General features: G+C 35.5%; 1 protein-coding gene across 1 annotated transcript in view; it reads left to right on the plus strand.

Annotated features, from left to right (window-relative positions):
• Nucleotides 1–19,227, plus strand: part of TRPC4 (transient receptor potential cation channel subfamily C member 4) — a 236,363-nt gene that overhangs the window by 193,227 nt on the left and 23,909 nt on the right. The window contains exons 4-5 of the mRNA XM_032150422.2: nt 5,712–5,851; nt 16,323–16,636. Coding sequence (XP_032006313.1) covers nt 5,712–5,851; nt 16,323–16,636 — 454 coding nt within the window. The remainder of the gene's footprint in view (nt 1–5,711; nt 5,852–16,322; nt 16,637–19,227) is intronic.

Consider the following 19,227-nt stretch of genomic DNA (forward strand, 5'->3'; position numbering starts at 1 on the left):
TCCTTCCCAAAGTCCTCATTCTGTCCTCTGAAGCACATAGCCCTGTGCCTTGTAAACTCTCAAGAATAAGAAAATGTTGTCCAAGTGCACTGCGTTTAGGAGATTCTGATCCAGTCGAGGTTTCTTCATTAACTGGTGGCATCATATTATTGTTTACACTGCCTCTTTGGGCCTTAGTTTTCTCATGCAGGCTGTGGTTGACTATTGAATTCTGAGTCTGTAGCCAGGTTAGTAGGAGAAAGCACCATAGGTGTGGAAAAAAATGTGTGCCAAGCATTTTTTCTCACTGGATATTTTAAATTCTAAGTTTCCCACCAGCTCTAAAATGCAGTGCAGGCATCATATCTTACTCAGTTATGATATACTCCTTTCTCCAATATGGAGGTAGTAAATATTATCATTTTCCCAATTATGTCCCAATTCTATCTGACCTCTCATGAGAGATTTATTTATGAAAGATGACTAAAAGGGGAAACTAGGATATAAATGCCAAATTTAGAATAAAGCCGTTGTCTACAGCCAACTTTAAAAATACACTATAATAAATTTATCTGAAATCAGCTCTCATATGAGTTATAAATTTGAATATAACAAAATATAAAAACAAAACTTTACTGATAATTTTAAATAGTCATTGTTTATTTTCACTAATTAATGATCAAACATCATGTCTACTATGCTTTTATTTCATTCAACATTTTATTATGAAAAATTTCAAACATACAGAAAATGTAAAAGAAATGTATAGTTACTCATATATTACCTATAGTCAATGTATTACAATAATATTTTTAATTACTTTTTCTATCACTGTATTCATTCCCCAATATCAATTTTGTAATTTTTGCTATATTCAAATTAAGTTATAATACTAACTTTTTGGAGTTGAGCGCAGAGATATAAAATGTTAAACATACAGTCATGTAATAACCACCGCAGGAGGCAGCAAACTATGGCCCTGATATCAGATTGTTTGCCAGTTTTTTTTAATAGTTCTATTGGAACACATTCATGCCCATTTATTGCAAAGCCTAAATTATTTGTTCTCTGGCCCTTTACAGAAAAGTGGTTATAAATTTTAATAAATGCCCTTTATCAAATTAATAAATTTCCCTTTTATTCATACTTTACTGAAAGTTTTTATCATGAATGCATGTTAAATTTTGTCAAATGCTTATACTGCATCTATTGAAATGATCACATTTTTTCAAAAATCTGTTGATGGGATAAATTACGCTGATTGATTTTTAAATATTGAAACAACCTTTCATTACCTGGAAAAACATTACTTGGTCGTGATTTATTATTATTTTTATATATTGCTAACTTTTATTCACTACTATTTATTGAGGATTTTTGTGCATGTTTATAAGGGCTATTGGTGTGTAGTTTTAGAGAGTTTTGTCTGATTGTTTATCAGTGTAATACTTGCCTCTTAAATGTTTCTTACTGTTGTATCTTTGTAAGAGTTTGATTAGCACTGGTATTATTTTTTCTTGAAGTGTTTGGCTGAATGCACCATGAAACCAACTGGACCTGAATTTTTTTGTTGTTGGAAGGATATTAACTACAAGTTCATTTCCTTTAATAAGTATAGGACTATTCAGGTTGCTTTATGTCCTCTTGAGTGAGTTTTGAAATTTATGTCTCAGGGAAAAAAGCTCATTTAAGTTGTGAAATGTATTAGCATCCAGTTATTCATTCTAGTTGCTTATTATTCTTATAATATCTATAAGATCTATATCGATGTTCCTTCTTTAATTTCTGATATTGATTATTTATATCATCTTTTTTTGTTAATCATTCTGGCTAGCGTTTTTTCAATTTTATTGACCACTTAAAAAAACTAGATTTTGTTTTCATTGATTTATCTTTCATTTTATGTTTCAGATTTTATTCATTTTTGTCCCTTTGTTATTTTCTTCTTTCTGCTTGTTTTGGTTTAAACTTGCTCTTCTTTTTATAGTGTCTTAATTGAAGGTGAAATCACTGAGTTGAACCCCTCATTCTTTTTTAATAAAGCATTCAGAGCTATATATTTCCTCTAAGCACTGCTCTAGATGCCTCACAAAGAGTTTTTGGTTTGATTGATTTTCAATCATTTCAAAATATTTTTAACTCTTCTCACGAATTCCTGCTTGAGCCGAAAGATAATAGAACTGTGTTGTTTAGTTGAAAAATATTTGGGGATTTTCTAGGTACATTTAATTATTGATTGGTTGTTTATTTGTGTTGTAGTCATAGAACTTAGTATGATTTCAACATATACAAATGTGCTGAGGTTTGTTTTATGGTCCACACTATGGTCTATCTTGGTGAATGTTCCATGTGCACAAGAAAGAAATGCGTATTCTGCTGTTCTCACGTTGCTGATGGTGTTGTTCAGGTCTTCTATATCATTACTAAATTCTCTCTTACAGAGAGAGGAATGCTGAAATCTCCCATTATAATTCTACTTTCCTTTGTTTCTTATTTCAGTTTTAATAGTTACGGCATCTTGTATTGTAGGGTTCTTTTGTTAACTGCAAGCACACATAGAATTTTTATAACTTGTCAGCAAATTCGCCTTTTTATCTTTATGTTATATCCCTCTATATACCTAGTAACATTGCTTCTTCTGAAATACATCTACTTGTATATTAATGTAGCCACGGGAGCTTTCTTTTAATTATTGTTTTATGTTGTATCTTTATTTTTCCTTTACTTCTATGGATGAATTGCAATAGAGTTGTGCCTGTACTTTTTTCATATATGATCATCTCTGTATTTTCATTAGTGTGTTTAGATCATACATTTCATTGAGTATAATTATGATATGGGGAAACTGGAAATCTACCCCCATTGCTATCTGTTCCTTGCCTTTTTTCTTTTATGCCTGTTATTGGATTAAATATTTGTATAACACTAATTATTTACATGTATAGCTCTCTACTCATATATTTTAAAATATTTAAAAGGATGCCATAGTATTTACAATATAAAATATTATTTTATTACATTCTAACTTCAAAAATATTATTCTGCTTTATGTGTAGTATAAGAACCTTATGACGGGAGGCTTGTAATTCCCCTCTCTCATCTTCTGTGCTAATGTCATTATACCTTTTACTTTTACCTATGTTGACAATTACAATATATTGCTACAGTTTTTACTTAGGCAGTCAATTATATGTTAGAAAACTTTTAAATAAAAATAAATATATATATTTTATTTTATATGTATAACATATATATATATATATATATACACACATACATTTCTGGACATAAATCTTCATTTTTAAAAATAAATCTAAATTTCTGTCCAATATTTTACCCTCTGCCTTAAAAATATTCTTTTAGTATCTCTTTTAGTGTAGGTCTGACAGGAATAAATTGTCTCAGATTTTGATTGTTTAAAGAAAAAAGTCTTTAGTAAGTATTTCTTAGAGCTATTTGTGTTGTATATAGAATCCTGGGTTAACTTTTATTCTTTTTCTTTCAGCACTTTAAAGATGTTACTCCAGGCCGGGCGCGGTGGCTCCTGCCTGTAATCCCAGCACTTTGGGAGGCCGAGGCGGGCGGATCACGAGGTCAGGAGATCGAGACCATCCTGGCCAACATGATGACACCCCGTCTCTAATAAAATACAAAAAATTAGCCAGATGGGGTAGTGCGTGCCTGTAGTCTCAGCTACTAGGGAGGCTGAGGCAGGGAAATTGCTTTAACCCAGGAGGCGGAGATTGCAGTGGGCCAAGATCGCGCTACTGCACTCCAGCCTGGCAACAAAGCAAGACTCCATCTAAAAAAAAAAAAAAAAAAGAGAGATGTTACACCATTGCCTTGTATATGTTTTTTACACCAGAAGTTTGCTGTCAGTCTTACTTTTCTTCCTTTGTATGCAAAATGTCTCTCTTTTTTCTTTTTTTTTTTTTTTCTTGGCTGCTTTCGGTATTTTTTCTTTATCTTTTGTTTTTGACGGTTTGAATATGATGCATCATGGTTTTGTGGGTACGTATGTGTACATGTGTTTTGGAAAGTTACTCATTCCACCTATGCAGAGGACTAGCCACAGACATATATACAGCCTTTATGCCTGAAAATGTACATGCCTCTTCTCTTCTATGTTAGTGTAGAGGTTTGAGGCAATTAAGTCAAGAGTTGAGTTGGGTTTGGGTTTTGTTGTTGCTACCGTCAGTTTCAGTGCATCATATGCCACAGCTTAGGGTGGAAAAGAAGATTATTCTCAGTGTTCCTTCTCCACCTACAGCTTTTGACCTTCCCTGTGCATCTATGCCTCAGAGGCCCTTCCTCCAGTGGTTGTCAATTGCTGATTGTTCCCTGGTGTTTGTTGGCCTCGTGATGGAAGGCAGGAAAACTCTCTGACGTCCTCATCCAGGGTCAGACTTAGGCAGGCCTGTATCTGAGTGCTAGGGATGGAACTTTCTCCATAATCGATGCCCTCCTTTTCATGGCAAACATGGCAGCTTATGTACAGGAAAGTTTTTCCTGCCCCTGCTCTAATGGTATTGCTGTAAACCTGAGGCCCAGGAGTGCTTTCTGTCTCTTCCACAAGGCTAAAGTGTTTTGCTCCTTAGGACACTGTGCCTCTCCCACAGAAGCAGCCTGTTTTCTCCCCAGGCTTGAACTATAATATTTCTCTTGAGCTGTGGATAGGGTCCATGAAGAAGAGGGTGCAAGACGGTAGAAATTTTCCTTGTGACTGTGGCTTCCAGGGATTCTAGTCTCTCCTGCTACCTCACAGTCAGCCTACTCTCTTGGATGGTGCCAGTGCCTCTTCCTTGCATGCTCTGCCACAGGTGAGCTAAGTCTCACAACATGGTTGCTTTAGAGGAACGTGCTTATATTTTAAAGTTTAGATTCCTTGATTTCTCATCTCTCTGATGCATGCTTGGAAAATTGTGATTTTTATAGTTAATTTCACTTTTTCTTGAGCCAGTGTAGGGATAATACTTTTCCAACTTTCTACATCCTAGGAAGATCTTCAACTCTAAACGTCATGTTTCAGAATATCATCCTAAAGAATTCTCACTGTTTGTTTGTGTTAATGTAGTTATGACATATTTACCCTTTTAATATTTACTGAATCTAGATATTTTGATATCTCTCTTTCTCAACATTAGGCTCTAAATACGGAATTATAAAATTTTAATAAGATAATGGAAATAAATAATAACCTACACTAATATTTTGTAAGTACTTCATAGAACTTGAAAATAAAGCATTTCTTATTAAAAATTAAAAATACATTTTTTCTGGATATAGCTTTAAAGCTATTGCTACATATAAAGTATTTTAATGAATTATCATGAATGCTGTAACCATCATTTCTCAAGATTAAAGTCCGGTCTCTGAAGGTACTAACTGCTTAAAGAAACACAACAAGATACTCCACTAATTGTCTAAAACCAGTTATGATTGCTAGATACACTGATTTTCATGATCTTTGAGTCATTTTGACTTGGGAAAAAAATATACCTCAAGACATTTGCTTTTAAGAAAATGTTACTTTCCAAGGGAAATGTATAGTTATAAAGGAGCTACAGTATAATTCAAAAACTGCTTATACTTATGAATTTAGCAAAGGGATAAAAGAAAGTGAGGCTGTCCTAACAACATCTTCTAGAATTAGCTTAGTATCTGAAAGTCTTAAAATATGGCTGGGACTCAGTATTATATCATACTTATAATGAATCTTTCTATAATTGCAGGCTTCATATGGGGAGAAATTAAACAGATGTGGGATGGCGGACTTCAGGACTACATCCATGATTGGTGGAATCTAATGGACTTTGTAATGAACTCCTTATATTTAGCAACAATCTCCTTGAAAATTGTTGCATTTGTAAAGGTAACTATTATTTATGTTGTTGGTAAAGCATATGTTCTGATTATTAATGATATACTTTCAATTGACATTAATTTTATTAATAAAGATACCTAGAGCTTTTTCCGGATGTCGTATTCATCAGCTCGTGGTTTTATTGATAGATATATGGGGATAAAAATACATAAACAAATGCATAAGCTTTAATCACAAAACAAGTTTTTATAAGTAGAAGTTATCACCCAATTCCCTTGCATCTACTAAGTAGAATGGTGTCTCAAAATTATTCATAGTAACTGCTCTAGTTTCTAATCCTTTATATTTCTAATGAAATTCTACTTCAAACAGTGTTTAAATTTTGGCAACCCAAATCTATTTTCTTCAGTTATAACTAATAGATACAATTTCATAGACAGATCAAAATATTACTCTTTCAAAGCATTGAAATTATTATTTCAGTATAAACTAATAAAATTTGATATAATTAGAGCAGAATATAATTTCTTTCTCCTCATCCCATTCAACATGACAGTGCCTGAAATCTCACACACTCATTACTCCCCCAGATTTTGTACACCATCAATCTTATCCCAACCTCATAATTTGCATAAAACATTTTTGTTCTGTCATGACAATTGGGATTATTTTGTACTTTGTTGAGTTTCTTTCAACCCAGAGGATTATCTTCTCTCCTTCACTGATTTTCCTTTCCCTCCTTTCCTTTTCTCTTTTAAAAAAAAAAGTTTCAAAATGACTAGTTAATTGGTAAAAAATAAAAAATAAAAAATAAAAAAAAGAATATCTAACTGGGTGTGACATAAATAATGCATCCAATTTAATAATCTGAACTAGAAAATTCTAACATGTAGATAAACTTTCATTCATTTAGCCTAGTTCTTAAAATAATGCCTTCTGCTTCTGTGGGCAACCTTCAGGTATGACAGAATCAAAACTGTCTGAAGTTGGATGCAGCCATAAAAAAGGATGAGTCCATGTCCTTTGTAGGGACATGGATGAAGCTGGAAACCATCATTCTGAGCAAACTATCGCAAGGACAGAAAACCAAACACCGCATGTTCTCACTCGTAGGTGGGAATTGAACAATGAGAACATGTGGACATAGGGTGGGGAACATCACACACCGGGGACTGTTGTGGGGTGGGGGGAGGGGGGAGGGATAGCATTAGGAGATATACCTAATATAAATGACGAGTTAACAGGTGCAGCAAACCAACATGGCACATGTATACCTATGTAACAAACCTGCGTGTTGTGCACATGTACACTAGAACTTAAAATATAATAATAAAAAAAAATTGTCTGAAGTTGGAAAGGCCATAGTTTTCCATTAAAATGCTACCAGTGTTCACCGAAATACTAGGGGAAAGCAATTTCTATCAATTTTATGGAAAGCAAGTATATTTTAAAATGAAAACATAATTTGGTAATTTTATTAATGCATTGAGGTTAATGACCTTGAAAAGTTTAAGACAGCAGAAGGTACGCTTTTAACCGAAGGAGATTATGCATCTCTGTAAGAGGTAGGCAGTCTGTGATTAAGCGCCTAGCTCTCCAGTCCCCTTCTGTCATGATCCTTAGATGTATGTATAAAATTGTTTAGACCGACTTCTAAAAGTAATATATGTAGTTTTTTTGTGGTTTTGTGCTGTCATGAAATTCTGGGATTATATCACAATAGCAGTTCTTGTCAAATTTCTAGGTGGATAAGAATCATAAGGAGGGCTTGCTAAAACTCAGGTTCATTTTCTCCATCACCACATTTAAGTTAGGTGTACTAAGATAAAGTCCAAATTTGCATTTCTAACAAACTCCCAGTTGATACTGATACAGCTGATCTAAGGAAGACACTGTGAAGAACATTGCATTGTATAGACCTGTTCTACAGCTCAGAGAAGTGTGAGATTGAGTCCAAAAGAAACTGCTGTTATACATTTATTTAGACAATACTTAAACTAAACTATGTCATGTTTGTATTTATTACGTTTGTGTGATGTTTATGTATAGTACATGTATTTTTTTATATATAAGAACTCTGGTATGTAATGAGTATGCTTATATTAATGGACATTTGTGGATGTTTTGCCTCAAGACTTTTAGATGTGGGATTTTAGTTTAGTTAAAAAGTTGTAAATTCTACACTGGCAAAATCTATTTTACCATTAAAATCTAAACATTGTTCTTTATGTTTAGAATTAAACTCACTCACCCCCAGTGATGAAAAGGAGGGGGCAGAGGGAGAAATGGGATGTGGAGCAGTGCACAGTAATTACTGCAGATGAAGACAACCTAAGGAATGTGAAGTCTTCAAAAAATACATAGTTTGTTAACATATGGTCATAGGAGTTCAGCTATAATTGGAAATATAAACTACGACATGTCCTTTCTGAGGGATTTGCGTTTAGCACAATGCATGTTTTTGAGTTGGGTTCACGTATTCATTGGCATGCACTGTGGAGTCACATTTTTTGTGCTCCTTTCCTCTATCACGTACTAGTTGGGTGACCTTGAGCCTGTTTCTTCACCTCTATTTGTCTCATCCATAAAATAAGAAAAATAATAATTTCTACCTTATGCTGTTGGCATGAGAAGTAAATGAGTTGATGTATTTAAAGTGCCTATTAGTTTTTTTTTGCCTAAATTAGTTTTTTCTTTTTTTTTTTTACTTTGTCTTTGCTTTCTTACTCATATACTGTGAGTCCACTAGACTTGCCTTTTGTAAGATCTTTAATGTGTCTCCTCATTTGCTTTTAGTTTAAAAAGAGTTTGAGCTCTAGGTCCACACTTGCCTTCACCATGTTCAATCTATATGGTATGGGGCAAGTTACTGAATGTAGGTCTCAATTTTATTACCTGTAAGTTGATGATAATAATCAAAAGAGTACTCACTGTGGGGGCCTGTGATGTCACTCTGACTTTCTGATTTGTCCTTCCTTACCTTACATTTGTTCTATCACTCAATTTTTTTCAGGCTAATTTGTAATAACTTATAAATTATTGTTTTAAGAACAGGTAGGTTATTTGCATGAAAAAAATAGAATCTGATGTAGATAAAGCAAACAGCTATTATGTGAATTGAGAAGCTAATTAAATCAATAAGCATTTATTGGAGCACACTAAGAAACAGCTTTTGATCTGGTTGCTGAAAATGCAAATCTGCCCAAGAGGTAGCTCTTGCCTTCAAGTGGGTCACAGTCAGGTAGATGAAAGAGAAATGCATGTAAACAAGGATCTTACAATGCAGTAAAGTCTATAAGAGGGGCTATCGTAGCATGAGAGAAAGAACTGAACTTTTCTGTAATGACATGGAATTATACAGAGGACAGTACAAGTGGATATCTATCATGATCATGAACATGCATGAGCATTCAAGACAGAAAAGGCACAATATGCCAAAGTCAGAGTGTTTAACAAGCAGAGTTCTATATCTATTTTGGATGATCCTAAAAATGTGGGCAGGGAGAAGGTGAGAAGGACTTTCCACATCTTGCTTTCGAGCTTGAATTTTACCCTATAAATTATAAGGATCCATTTAGGACATTTATGCAGGGAATGGTTCAAATGATGATGATTGCCTGAAATAGAGCAGTGAACATAGGAGAAGATGATAGAAGATTGGTCTTGAACAAATTTAGGTAGCAAGATCTGGAAGATATGTGATTTAGTAATTATGAAATATGAGGTAGATTAAATCATGCTAATAATTCTCCTTAGTAAATAATAGATTCACCTCTTTTGCTTCAGGCAGAATTACCAGTGTTATGACTAGGACCTCTGCTGGGATTTTATAGGTTCTACCTCCTATCTGAGGATTCCTGAACAGGAACAAAGTCCATTCATAGGTCCTTTTGGTTAAGTCATGGAACTGGACCAAAAAAAACTGTACCACTTTACAAAAAAAGAAAATCTTGTTATAATTGTTCTTTTCAGAAAGAGAACCTTTTAGAAACATCTGTCATAGGGGCCAGCCTTGTTTAATTTCTCCATTGTATTAGTCTCCTCGGCTTGTCACAATAGAATACCACAGACTGGGTGGCTTAAACAACAGAAATTTATTTCTTGCAGTTACAGAGACTGGAAGCCTGAGATCAAGGTTCCAGCATGGTTGGTTTCTGGTGAGGTCTCTCTCACTGACTTGTAGAAGGTTGGTCACATTCACCTGGTGTGGATGGGGCGTAAGGGGTTGGGAGAGAATGCAAACTTTGGTGTGTCTCCTTATAAGGACACTAATCTCATCATGAAAGCCCACCCTCATGACCTCATCTAAACCTAATTACCTCCCAAAAATACCATCTCCAAATACCATCACACTGGGGGACTCAATCTGGGGAGATGATATTCAGTTCATGACATTCATACTTTTGCAATCCATCTACTTGCAAGAAAGATCTTTCTTTAAAATGCACGCAAAACAGCCCTTCTAACCAAGGCCGTGGAATTGCTGTGACTACAACTTATATCAGTTCCTACCTATGTGATTTGGAGCAAGTTACTGAATCTGTGCCTCAAATTTCTCTGCTGTAAAACAATAATAACAGTCAAACATAATAGAATGTTTCTGAAGAGTAAATCAATAAACGTTTAATGCCATAGAATAGAACCTAATATAAAAACGCAGTATTTGCTCTCAATTTTTATTTACAATGCAACAGTATTATAACATGCAAAGACAGAGCATAAAAATATGTATGACTTCAATATTATCCATTTTGCATGCAAAGCTTTGTGGTGTTTTCTTGAGTATCTTGATTTATTAGCTTTTAAAGCTCATGGGTTATAAATTTTTAAAAAATTACTCCTAATCCTCTAGAGGAAAGTTTGTTAATCATTTTCTCTTTTCACTGCGTATGAAGTATTACTTAATCTGGAGCTTGTTGATGCCTGGGGACCACAATTATAAACTGTTACTTCAGTTTCATTAGGGCTGGTTTATTTCTAAATATTATCCAGCCCTTTTTCTGTATGTAACACTTCTCATATTTAACTTCAACAGTTTGGCAGAAATGATTAGATTTTAATACCTTTTTCACTGTGTAATTTAAATAATATTTTCAAAAATCAAAATTTTTATTAATAAGAAGATTTGTTTTAACCATCATTGTGGCTTTTCTTTATAGCACCATTCTTCTAAATAGTTCTAACTGCATGTCTCATAGATCCCATCTCTTATTAACTAGAAAAGGGGCAAGTGTTTTTTCTATTTTATAAATGATGTAACTTTAGTCTACTCCCCAAAGTGTGGGATTGTCTAAGATATTCTTTAGTTTTATGGCAGAAAGCTATAAAGATTTGAATCTTAGTTGTTTAATCAGAATTATGTACTTGAAGAGAAAATAATATGCCATTATAAACACTGGTCTTTTTGGTCTTTCACTACTTAATTATCTGATAAATTTCTAGAAAGGGAAAAGATTTCACCATGTAAAGCACACATTAAAACCAATATATGTTTCACTGACCAATATTTTTATTTCATATTAATTTAATTTTTACTCATTTCTATTTATTACTTGACATTCACAAGCATGCATCAGAGACTATAGAGGATATAAAGATAACCTAACATATTTTCCTACATTCAATAAACTTCTGATCCAATATTATGATTCAGTTCATCTTTCTCTCTTAACACTCCTGCTAAACTCTTCATGACTTGGCTCCAACTCATCTCATCCTCTCATACTCATCTCACTGTTCCCAAATCCTCTGTGTTACATCTGTGTCAAGATACATTTATAAAAATGATCCATATTCTCTAACCACTTTGTTTTTGAATATGTCTATAATTCTTCTCCCCAGAGTGCTTTCTGAGTTCCTATCATATATAAAGCACTCTACTAGATGTCCAGCACCTAAAAATGCCTTAGAAAAAGCTCCCTGGATAAGAATCTGACAAGTAATACAAAAGTACCTCTCTATTATATAGGTCTGCAAAATAAGCAATTCTCTTTCAAAGGAATCTGAATAGAAATAAAGGCTTGGGGCAAAACCGAACTAGGGTACATACAGACTGAAAACAAATAATTGAGAGAAGGAGGAGTACAATAATTAATGATCCTAGAAAACCTGTGTGTGTTTAAAGTAGTTCTTGATTTCTTTCTAAAGGATTCCTTTACAATACGGAGCTGTCAGCTCTGATCAGCAGGATCCTAGTGTCCATGCATCTGCAGTCAGAGTAAAGGATTAGCATGGCTTGATTAATGTATGACTTCACCATGTTGTAAACCCGTATGGCATCTTCCTTGATCACTACCATGAACCCCGAAGTTAGTGCCTGACACAGAGCAGGCACACTCATGTATACTTGATGAATGAATAACAAAATAATTGGAATTTAAATTCATTCTAGAAAAATGGTACAATGTTCATGGAAAAGCATTTTGGTAAGAATGTGTGACTAATTTGAGGAATTACCAGTAGTGAAAGTTTGAGCCAAAACATTAGGTGTCTAATTAGGGCCAAATGGCAGTTAAATCTTTAAAAGAAGTCAGAACACAGAGGCTTTATGTAGCATGTTGAAAAATCAGAAGGTCATCTCAAGGACAATGTTGTGATTGAAGAACATTAAATAATATGTGACATGGGCTGGCTGGGTTCTTTAAAAGATTCTGGAGGAGGGCTGGGTGCCGTGGCTAATGCCTGTAATCCCAGCACTTTGTGAGGCCCAGGCGGGCAGATCACCTGAGGTCAGGAGTTCAAGACCAGCCTGGCCAATTGTGGTGAAACCCCATCTCTACTAAAAATGTAAAAATTAGCTGGGCATGGTGGTAGGCGCCTGTAATCCCAGCTACTCAGGAGGCTGAGGTAGGAGAAGTGCTTGAATCCAAGAGATGGAGGTTGCAGTGAGCCGAGATCGTGGCACTGCACTCCAGCCTGGGCGACAGAGCGAGACTACGTCCAGAAAAAACAAGATTCTTGAGGAGATACATAGATGATGGAGGACATAAGACTTAAGGCAGGGAGAGCAGTGAGGAAGGTGCTGCAGTTATATCTGAGAAATAAGAGGTTCTATTTTAAAACTGTGAGGGTACTGATGAAGAGAAGGAAGCAACCTACATAAGATTCAGGTTTAGATGCTGGGATTTTAGATGAAAAGATTCTAGGAGGAACCTCAAATTCTGACTTGGTGACCTGTTGCCATTCATAAGATCAGAAGGGGTAAATGGAGAAAGAGTTTGAGGATGCAAAGGTGGTGAGTTACACTTTCTATCTGGGAGTTTGAGATGCCTGTGAGATATCCAAGTGGAAAAGTCAACCAGACAGTACAATGCAGAATAGGGCTGTTAGGTGAGAAGTCTCAGCTGGAGATGTGTAGTTGAGAATAATCATTGAGAGTTGAAATCCTGGAAAACACCCAGGGAGAATGAGTAGAATGAGAAGAGAGGTGGCTTGAAAAGTGAATTCAACTTTTAAGGGGCAGGTGAGATTGAGGAACTTCCCAAGGAGACTGAGAAGAGGCCACTCAAAGACAAGCATGCAAAGATGAAAAGTGAAGGTAGGTTTTGTAAATTGCTCTTAAGTAGCAGAGCCAAAGAAATTTTTTAAAATTCAAATTAATATTTTAATTCCTAAGAATAGGTGTGGAAAATTCATTGACTGATTGAAGAATTGCAATTATTCGCTACAAATTCAAAGAATATTACAATTTGTAATTATAAAAATCACTTTGTTAAATGATGACTATAGTTAAAAACTTAAGAAAATGTCTATGTGAAGGAAGGGATAAAAATTTCAAAAAGCGAAACTTAAAAAGAATAAAATCATAATTACTTCATATTTATATCTCTTAATCCGTGACAGGAAATGAGGTTTTTTGGATCAGAGAACAGATAAATTATTTACTTACATAGCAAACTTAGCACTGGTTCCCCATGCCCCAGTCCCCAGTGGGGGACCTAATAGCCAGACGTACCCTGTGTATACAGGGGTTTGTACCACAGGAGAGGAGCTTGGAAAATATGTGTCTCAGAACTCATACCGTGCAGCTGAGCCAGCTGCCTGTCTTTCCCCTGGAGAAGAAAAGAGAAAGACTTCAACTTTCTAAAGTAAATAAATTGTCTCTGGGGAGGCAAAGGTCCCTAGGTTTATTATTCTGAGAGTGTCAGCACATAGCTTCTGGGAAGATGATCCTAAGTTTCTCAGGAGGTCTCCATCTTTAACTTCCAATGGTTGTTTCCCATTCAAACATCCTCTAACCCAGATGCCAGCAATGTTTTTCCTAAAGCCTTGACCTTGCATAAAGTGAATATATTCATGCAGCATTTTTTCCTGGCCATGACTAGAAGTGCTAGACTCTGAAATCAACTTAAATAATCACACTGGGGCAGAATCTGTAAAAATGGAAAACCTTCCTTTTATGATTTTTTTTTTTTTTGTCTCAGCTGAGATAATTTACCAAGAAGGGCTCTTTTCACAGTAGGTCCGTAATAGAGCTTGACCCCATCATAATGTGATGATGGATCCACATCCAGCTGACCTGGATGTGAAACCTAAAGCAATGCATAGCATCTTTCCTAGATTTGAAGGACTTTTAAAGCTTTGACAACCCATCATCTCTATCCATTCCTAGCCTCAGAAGCCCCAGACAGAATTAATCACTTCCTCTTCCCTATTCCCACCGCACTTTGTGTTAATCTCTTAGAACATTTTTATTATAATTAGTTGTGCCTGTCTGCCTCACTGGACTATGAATACTTGACAGGAGAAAATATTTCTTGAGCACCCACGATATTCAGGGCATTGTGTTAAATGTTGTAAGAAGTTCAAGAAAATGATTGCATTATTAAGAATACTTCTTGTTTAATTTTTTATATATTTTGAAATATAGTCCTGAGCTATATTAGGTTAAATAAAGAGAAATTGAATTAGCTATCAACATAGGGGGATATTTCTCAACTATAAATATTTATGAACTAACTGTATGGTTGATAGAATTAGCTATCAATTATAGGGGGACAGCTATCAATATTTACAGACTTGAATATGTGTGTCTTTTAAGAGAGAAGTGAGGAAAGGAAGGACAATGTGATCTTGGTCTTTGAAGGAAAAGGTGGCGTCATACACAGCGAGACTAAGAGCAGAGAATTAGGTAATATTTAGTATCCAAGTTTCACTCTTTGACACTCGTCATAATGAAAGAGAAAAACGTCTTAACTTTTTTTTTACATCTTCAGTAATTAGCTATTTTATGCGGAAACTATGTGTGGGAATGTTCAAGAACATTTATCAAGATTTAAAAATAGAAAATAATTTTCTTTTAGTTCAAACTTGATGGTTTTACACTGCCAGTCAAGCGAGAGTCTGAGTGTTGAATAAGATCAGGAGCCTATAATACATTTTCTCCCCAGAGAGATTAAAAAATACTATCTATTAGTTTCAAGGAGAATTAATTGATTCACATTTGTAAAGGTCTTTGATGTAAAATGTGCTATAAAAAGAATAAAAACATTCTATGGGACTCAGAGAGAGTAGCACTACTTTCATTGGAAAAAAAAATCTTGGTCGTCTAGATATATTTTTCAGTGATGTGTATGAAGCAAATAATTCAATTTATTGTTCAGTTCTAATACAGATTTAATTACAGATTTTCATACTACAATATTTCAAAGAGCATATTTGACCTTTTTTTTTTTTTGAGACGGAATTTCACTCTTATTACCCAGGATGGAGTGCAATGGCGTGATCTCAGCTCACCACAACCTCAGTCTCCGGAGTTCAAGCCATTCTCCTGCCTCAGCCTCCCTAATAGCTGGGATTACAGGAGCCCGCCACCACACCTAGCTATTTTTTGTATTTTTAGTAGAGACAGGGTTTCTCCATGTTGCTCAGGCTGGTCGCGAACTCCCAACCTCAGGTAATTCGCCTGCTTCGGCCTCCGAAAGTGCTGGGATTACAGGCATGAGCCACCGCGCCAGGCCTTGACCCTTTTTTAAAAGGGATACAAATTTACCTCGATAGTACACAGTTAAATTTTATTTTGCTTTTTATATGTTTCAATAGCAGGATAATTCAAATCTGACATTTTAATTAACCTGCTTACTTTTTAAATAATTGCTGGTCAAAGTTTACAGTAGCAATTTTTTTCTCAAATCACATATTTTACCTACTTAAGGAACATTCAGATAAATGTTGTATTTCCTACATATTAAATGTAAAAAATTAGCAATTCAGCGACTGCTAGGATGATTCGTAAGTTAGGTTGTATTTACATTTAGGACATAGCAGAGAGGAAGCACTGATGGTTTTTGCCCATATTGGTCATTTGTTTCCATAGCAACAGACGACTACTTCTACTCATTTATATGTAATTTGTATCCTACATGTGTTCCTCTAGAATTGACAAGTGTGTTCAAAAATCAAAAACAAAGTCATCAATTATTTTGTTCAAAATTTAATAGTTTTCCTTCTGGGTCTGACCTTGATCTATTTATATGCGTGTGTTTGTATTACTTTCCCTCTGTTTCTCTGTTTTCTCCAGTACAGTGCCCTTAATCCACGAGAATCATGGGACATGTGGCATCCCACTCTGGTGGCAGAGGCTTTATTTGCTATTGCAAACATCTTCAGTTCTCTGCGTCTGATCTCACTGTTTACTGCAAATTCTCACCTGGGACCGCTGCAAATATCTCTGGGAAGAATGCTCCTGGACATTCTGAAGTTTCTATTCATATACTGCCTTGTGTTGCTAGCATTTGCAAATGGCCTAAATCAATTGTACTTCTATTATGAAGAAACGAAAGGGTTAACCTGCAAAGGCATAAGATGTGAAAAGCAGAATAATGCATTTTCAACGTAAGTCTAATAGACATTTCTACTGGTAATGTTGTACAGCATTTAGAGTGCACCACGTCACAAACTTGAAAAACCTATGACAAATGGTCGTAAAGAAAATGGGGAATTAAAATTATGCTTAACGCAGAAAACAGAATTAACATGGCTTTGAATAGAAATGAAAACTTCTGACAGGAAAAAGAACACCTGGCACATTTATTTTAAATTTTAGTAAAATCATCTTTTCTTCTAAATGACTTCATGAAAAAGAAAGCAATAGATACAATTTTTTTAGATGTAGAATTTAAAAAGGTAACCTATATACTACGAAAGCTTACAAGTACATTAAAAGATAGAACCTGTGTAAAACCACTCATGTTGGAAAATTCAAGTAGGTTTCAATATTTCCTCATGTGTTTTCCAGGTACTAAAGTCCGTTTATGTATCTCTTTCATTCTCTAGTTTCCTACACAAAAACTTAAGCATCTAAAAATACTGCAAATGGAAATCTAAGACTAATCTAGCCATTACTGTCATGCACACAAAACTCTCTGTGCCCTTACAGCTGGATGAGCAATAGACAGTGTCTATTGTCAACTTTCTCAGTTATTCTCATAACGGGCATTGCTAACAGCACACAGCTTCATGGGCACTGTGTTTGATGGTCGCACAGCTCTCATAGGCTATTCCTCTATATATCTGTCCCATTTCCTTCCCACTGTGACAAACAGATGGTTAACTAGTAGGTGAATTAATAAGTGAAGTGATTTTCCTCTATACAGTAACCACGTTTGAGTGCACAGTCGTTTTGTAGGTGACTTTAAAAGTCATACCTTATTCATGAGCGATCATAGAATCATGTATACTATAAGAGAGGATGGTAATTTCTCAAGTAACAAAAAAGTCAATAATATCACATGAACAAAATCACTTACAGCTAAAATGCTCTTGTTGGTTTAATTCTACATCTGTTTTATCTTAGCCCCAATATTTAAAACTTCATTTTGATTATTCATCATCTTTTTATTTGCACATAATTTTTAAATGTCAGCCATTGATACATCATTTTTTTCCGAAATAGATTTGATACATCCATGGATCTTAAAGAAAACACAGTTTTTTTTGTTTTTTTTTAAGGCAGAGTTTTGCTCAGTCGCCCAGGCTGGAGTGCAGTGGTGCGATCTTGGGTCACTGCAACCTCTGCCTCCAGGGTTCAGGTGATTCTCCTGCTTCAGCCTCCAGAGTAGCTGGGGCTACAGGCACCCACCACCATGCCCGGCTATTTCTTGTATTTTTAGTAGAGATAGGGTTTCACCATGTTGGCCAGGCTGAGTCTTGAACTCCTAACCTCAAAGGATCTACCCACCACAGCCTCCCAAAGTGTTGGGATTACAGGCATGAGCCACTTCGCCGGCCTTCCAGCTCCTTCTTGATCCTGTATTCCTAAGCAGCAGTTTCTTGGCCTGACCGGTTCACTCAGTCTTGACATCTTCCCACTGCTCTCTTCTGACCCTGGGCAGGAGGAATTCAATGAAATTCCTTGCAAAACCATCCTCATAACCAGCATGGCCTAGGATGGCATCTCAATTTTGATATCTGAACTTCTCTTCCTCCCCCGCCCACCCCCCACCCTCCAGCTCCCGTCTTATTTGTGGTTCTTGACTTGCAACTCGGCCAGGGAAACCTGGATTAGAGATTTACAGTGGTCAGATCCCACCAACCTCTTCCTTCATAAACAAGAGTTCTGCTCTAACAGTCTTTGTCTGCCGGCTGGTCTCCTGGGTTTCTGATGGAGAACCCTTGTGAATGCTCTTTCACAACTTTCTTCTTACTTTATGCTGCAGAACCTGGTGCAAACTGCTTGCCAAGACCACCCCATCTGTTCCTGTTGCCATATCCTTCTGACTTCCTCCTTTGCCTTCCAGAAAGAACTTCCACATAGCATTTAAAACTGTGTTAACTCCCAGGTCCTCTTTATTTCAGGGAAAAGCTCTGGTTCCCAGACCCAACCCTTCTCACCTATCTGATTCCTCTGCAATCAATAGGTTATACCTAACACTGTCATGATTTATGATCCCCTAAAATTCCTAGGAATTTCTTTGTCCCTGTATTGGTTTCTTTGCAAGTAATAGCATATTACAAACTAATTATAACATAAATCAAGGGATTATGGCCAGACAAGCATGATGTAAAATACTTAATATAAATTTTATTCCAAAATCAAATATACTGGATTAATGGGATTATGTATTACTTTCATTTGTCTCTACCAATGATTTCCTCTATTGTCATGAAAAGCAACATATAATTACATATCTTAAATACTATAGACCTATATCATTCAACCCAAGTAAATCAGTTATTGCACTTGAATTATTTTTTCTAAATAACATAATATAAAGCTGCAAGCCACAAATTATTTTTGGCTTCAAGATATTGAAAAACTAAAGTATATATCAATAGCCCTTAACATTAGGAAGCAGGAGGTCCTGGCATAAGTCACCTGTCCCTTGATGACTCTGTTTAAGCAAAACGGACATCAGTCATTGTCACAGGGTATATAGTGTTACCCTTGGGGCCCCTGCTCTACATCTTACTTCTGTGCTTTCTTT

This window comes from Hylobates moloch, unplaced genomic scaffold (genome assembly GCF_009828535.3).
Source record: "Hylobates moloch isolate HMO894 unplaced genomic scaffold, HMol_V3 SCAFFOLD_4, whole genome shotgun sequence".
Classification (NCBI taxonomy): domain Eukaryota; kingdom Metazoa; phylum Chordata; class Mammalia; order Primates; family Hylobatidae; genus Hylobates; species Hylobates moloch.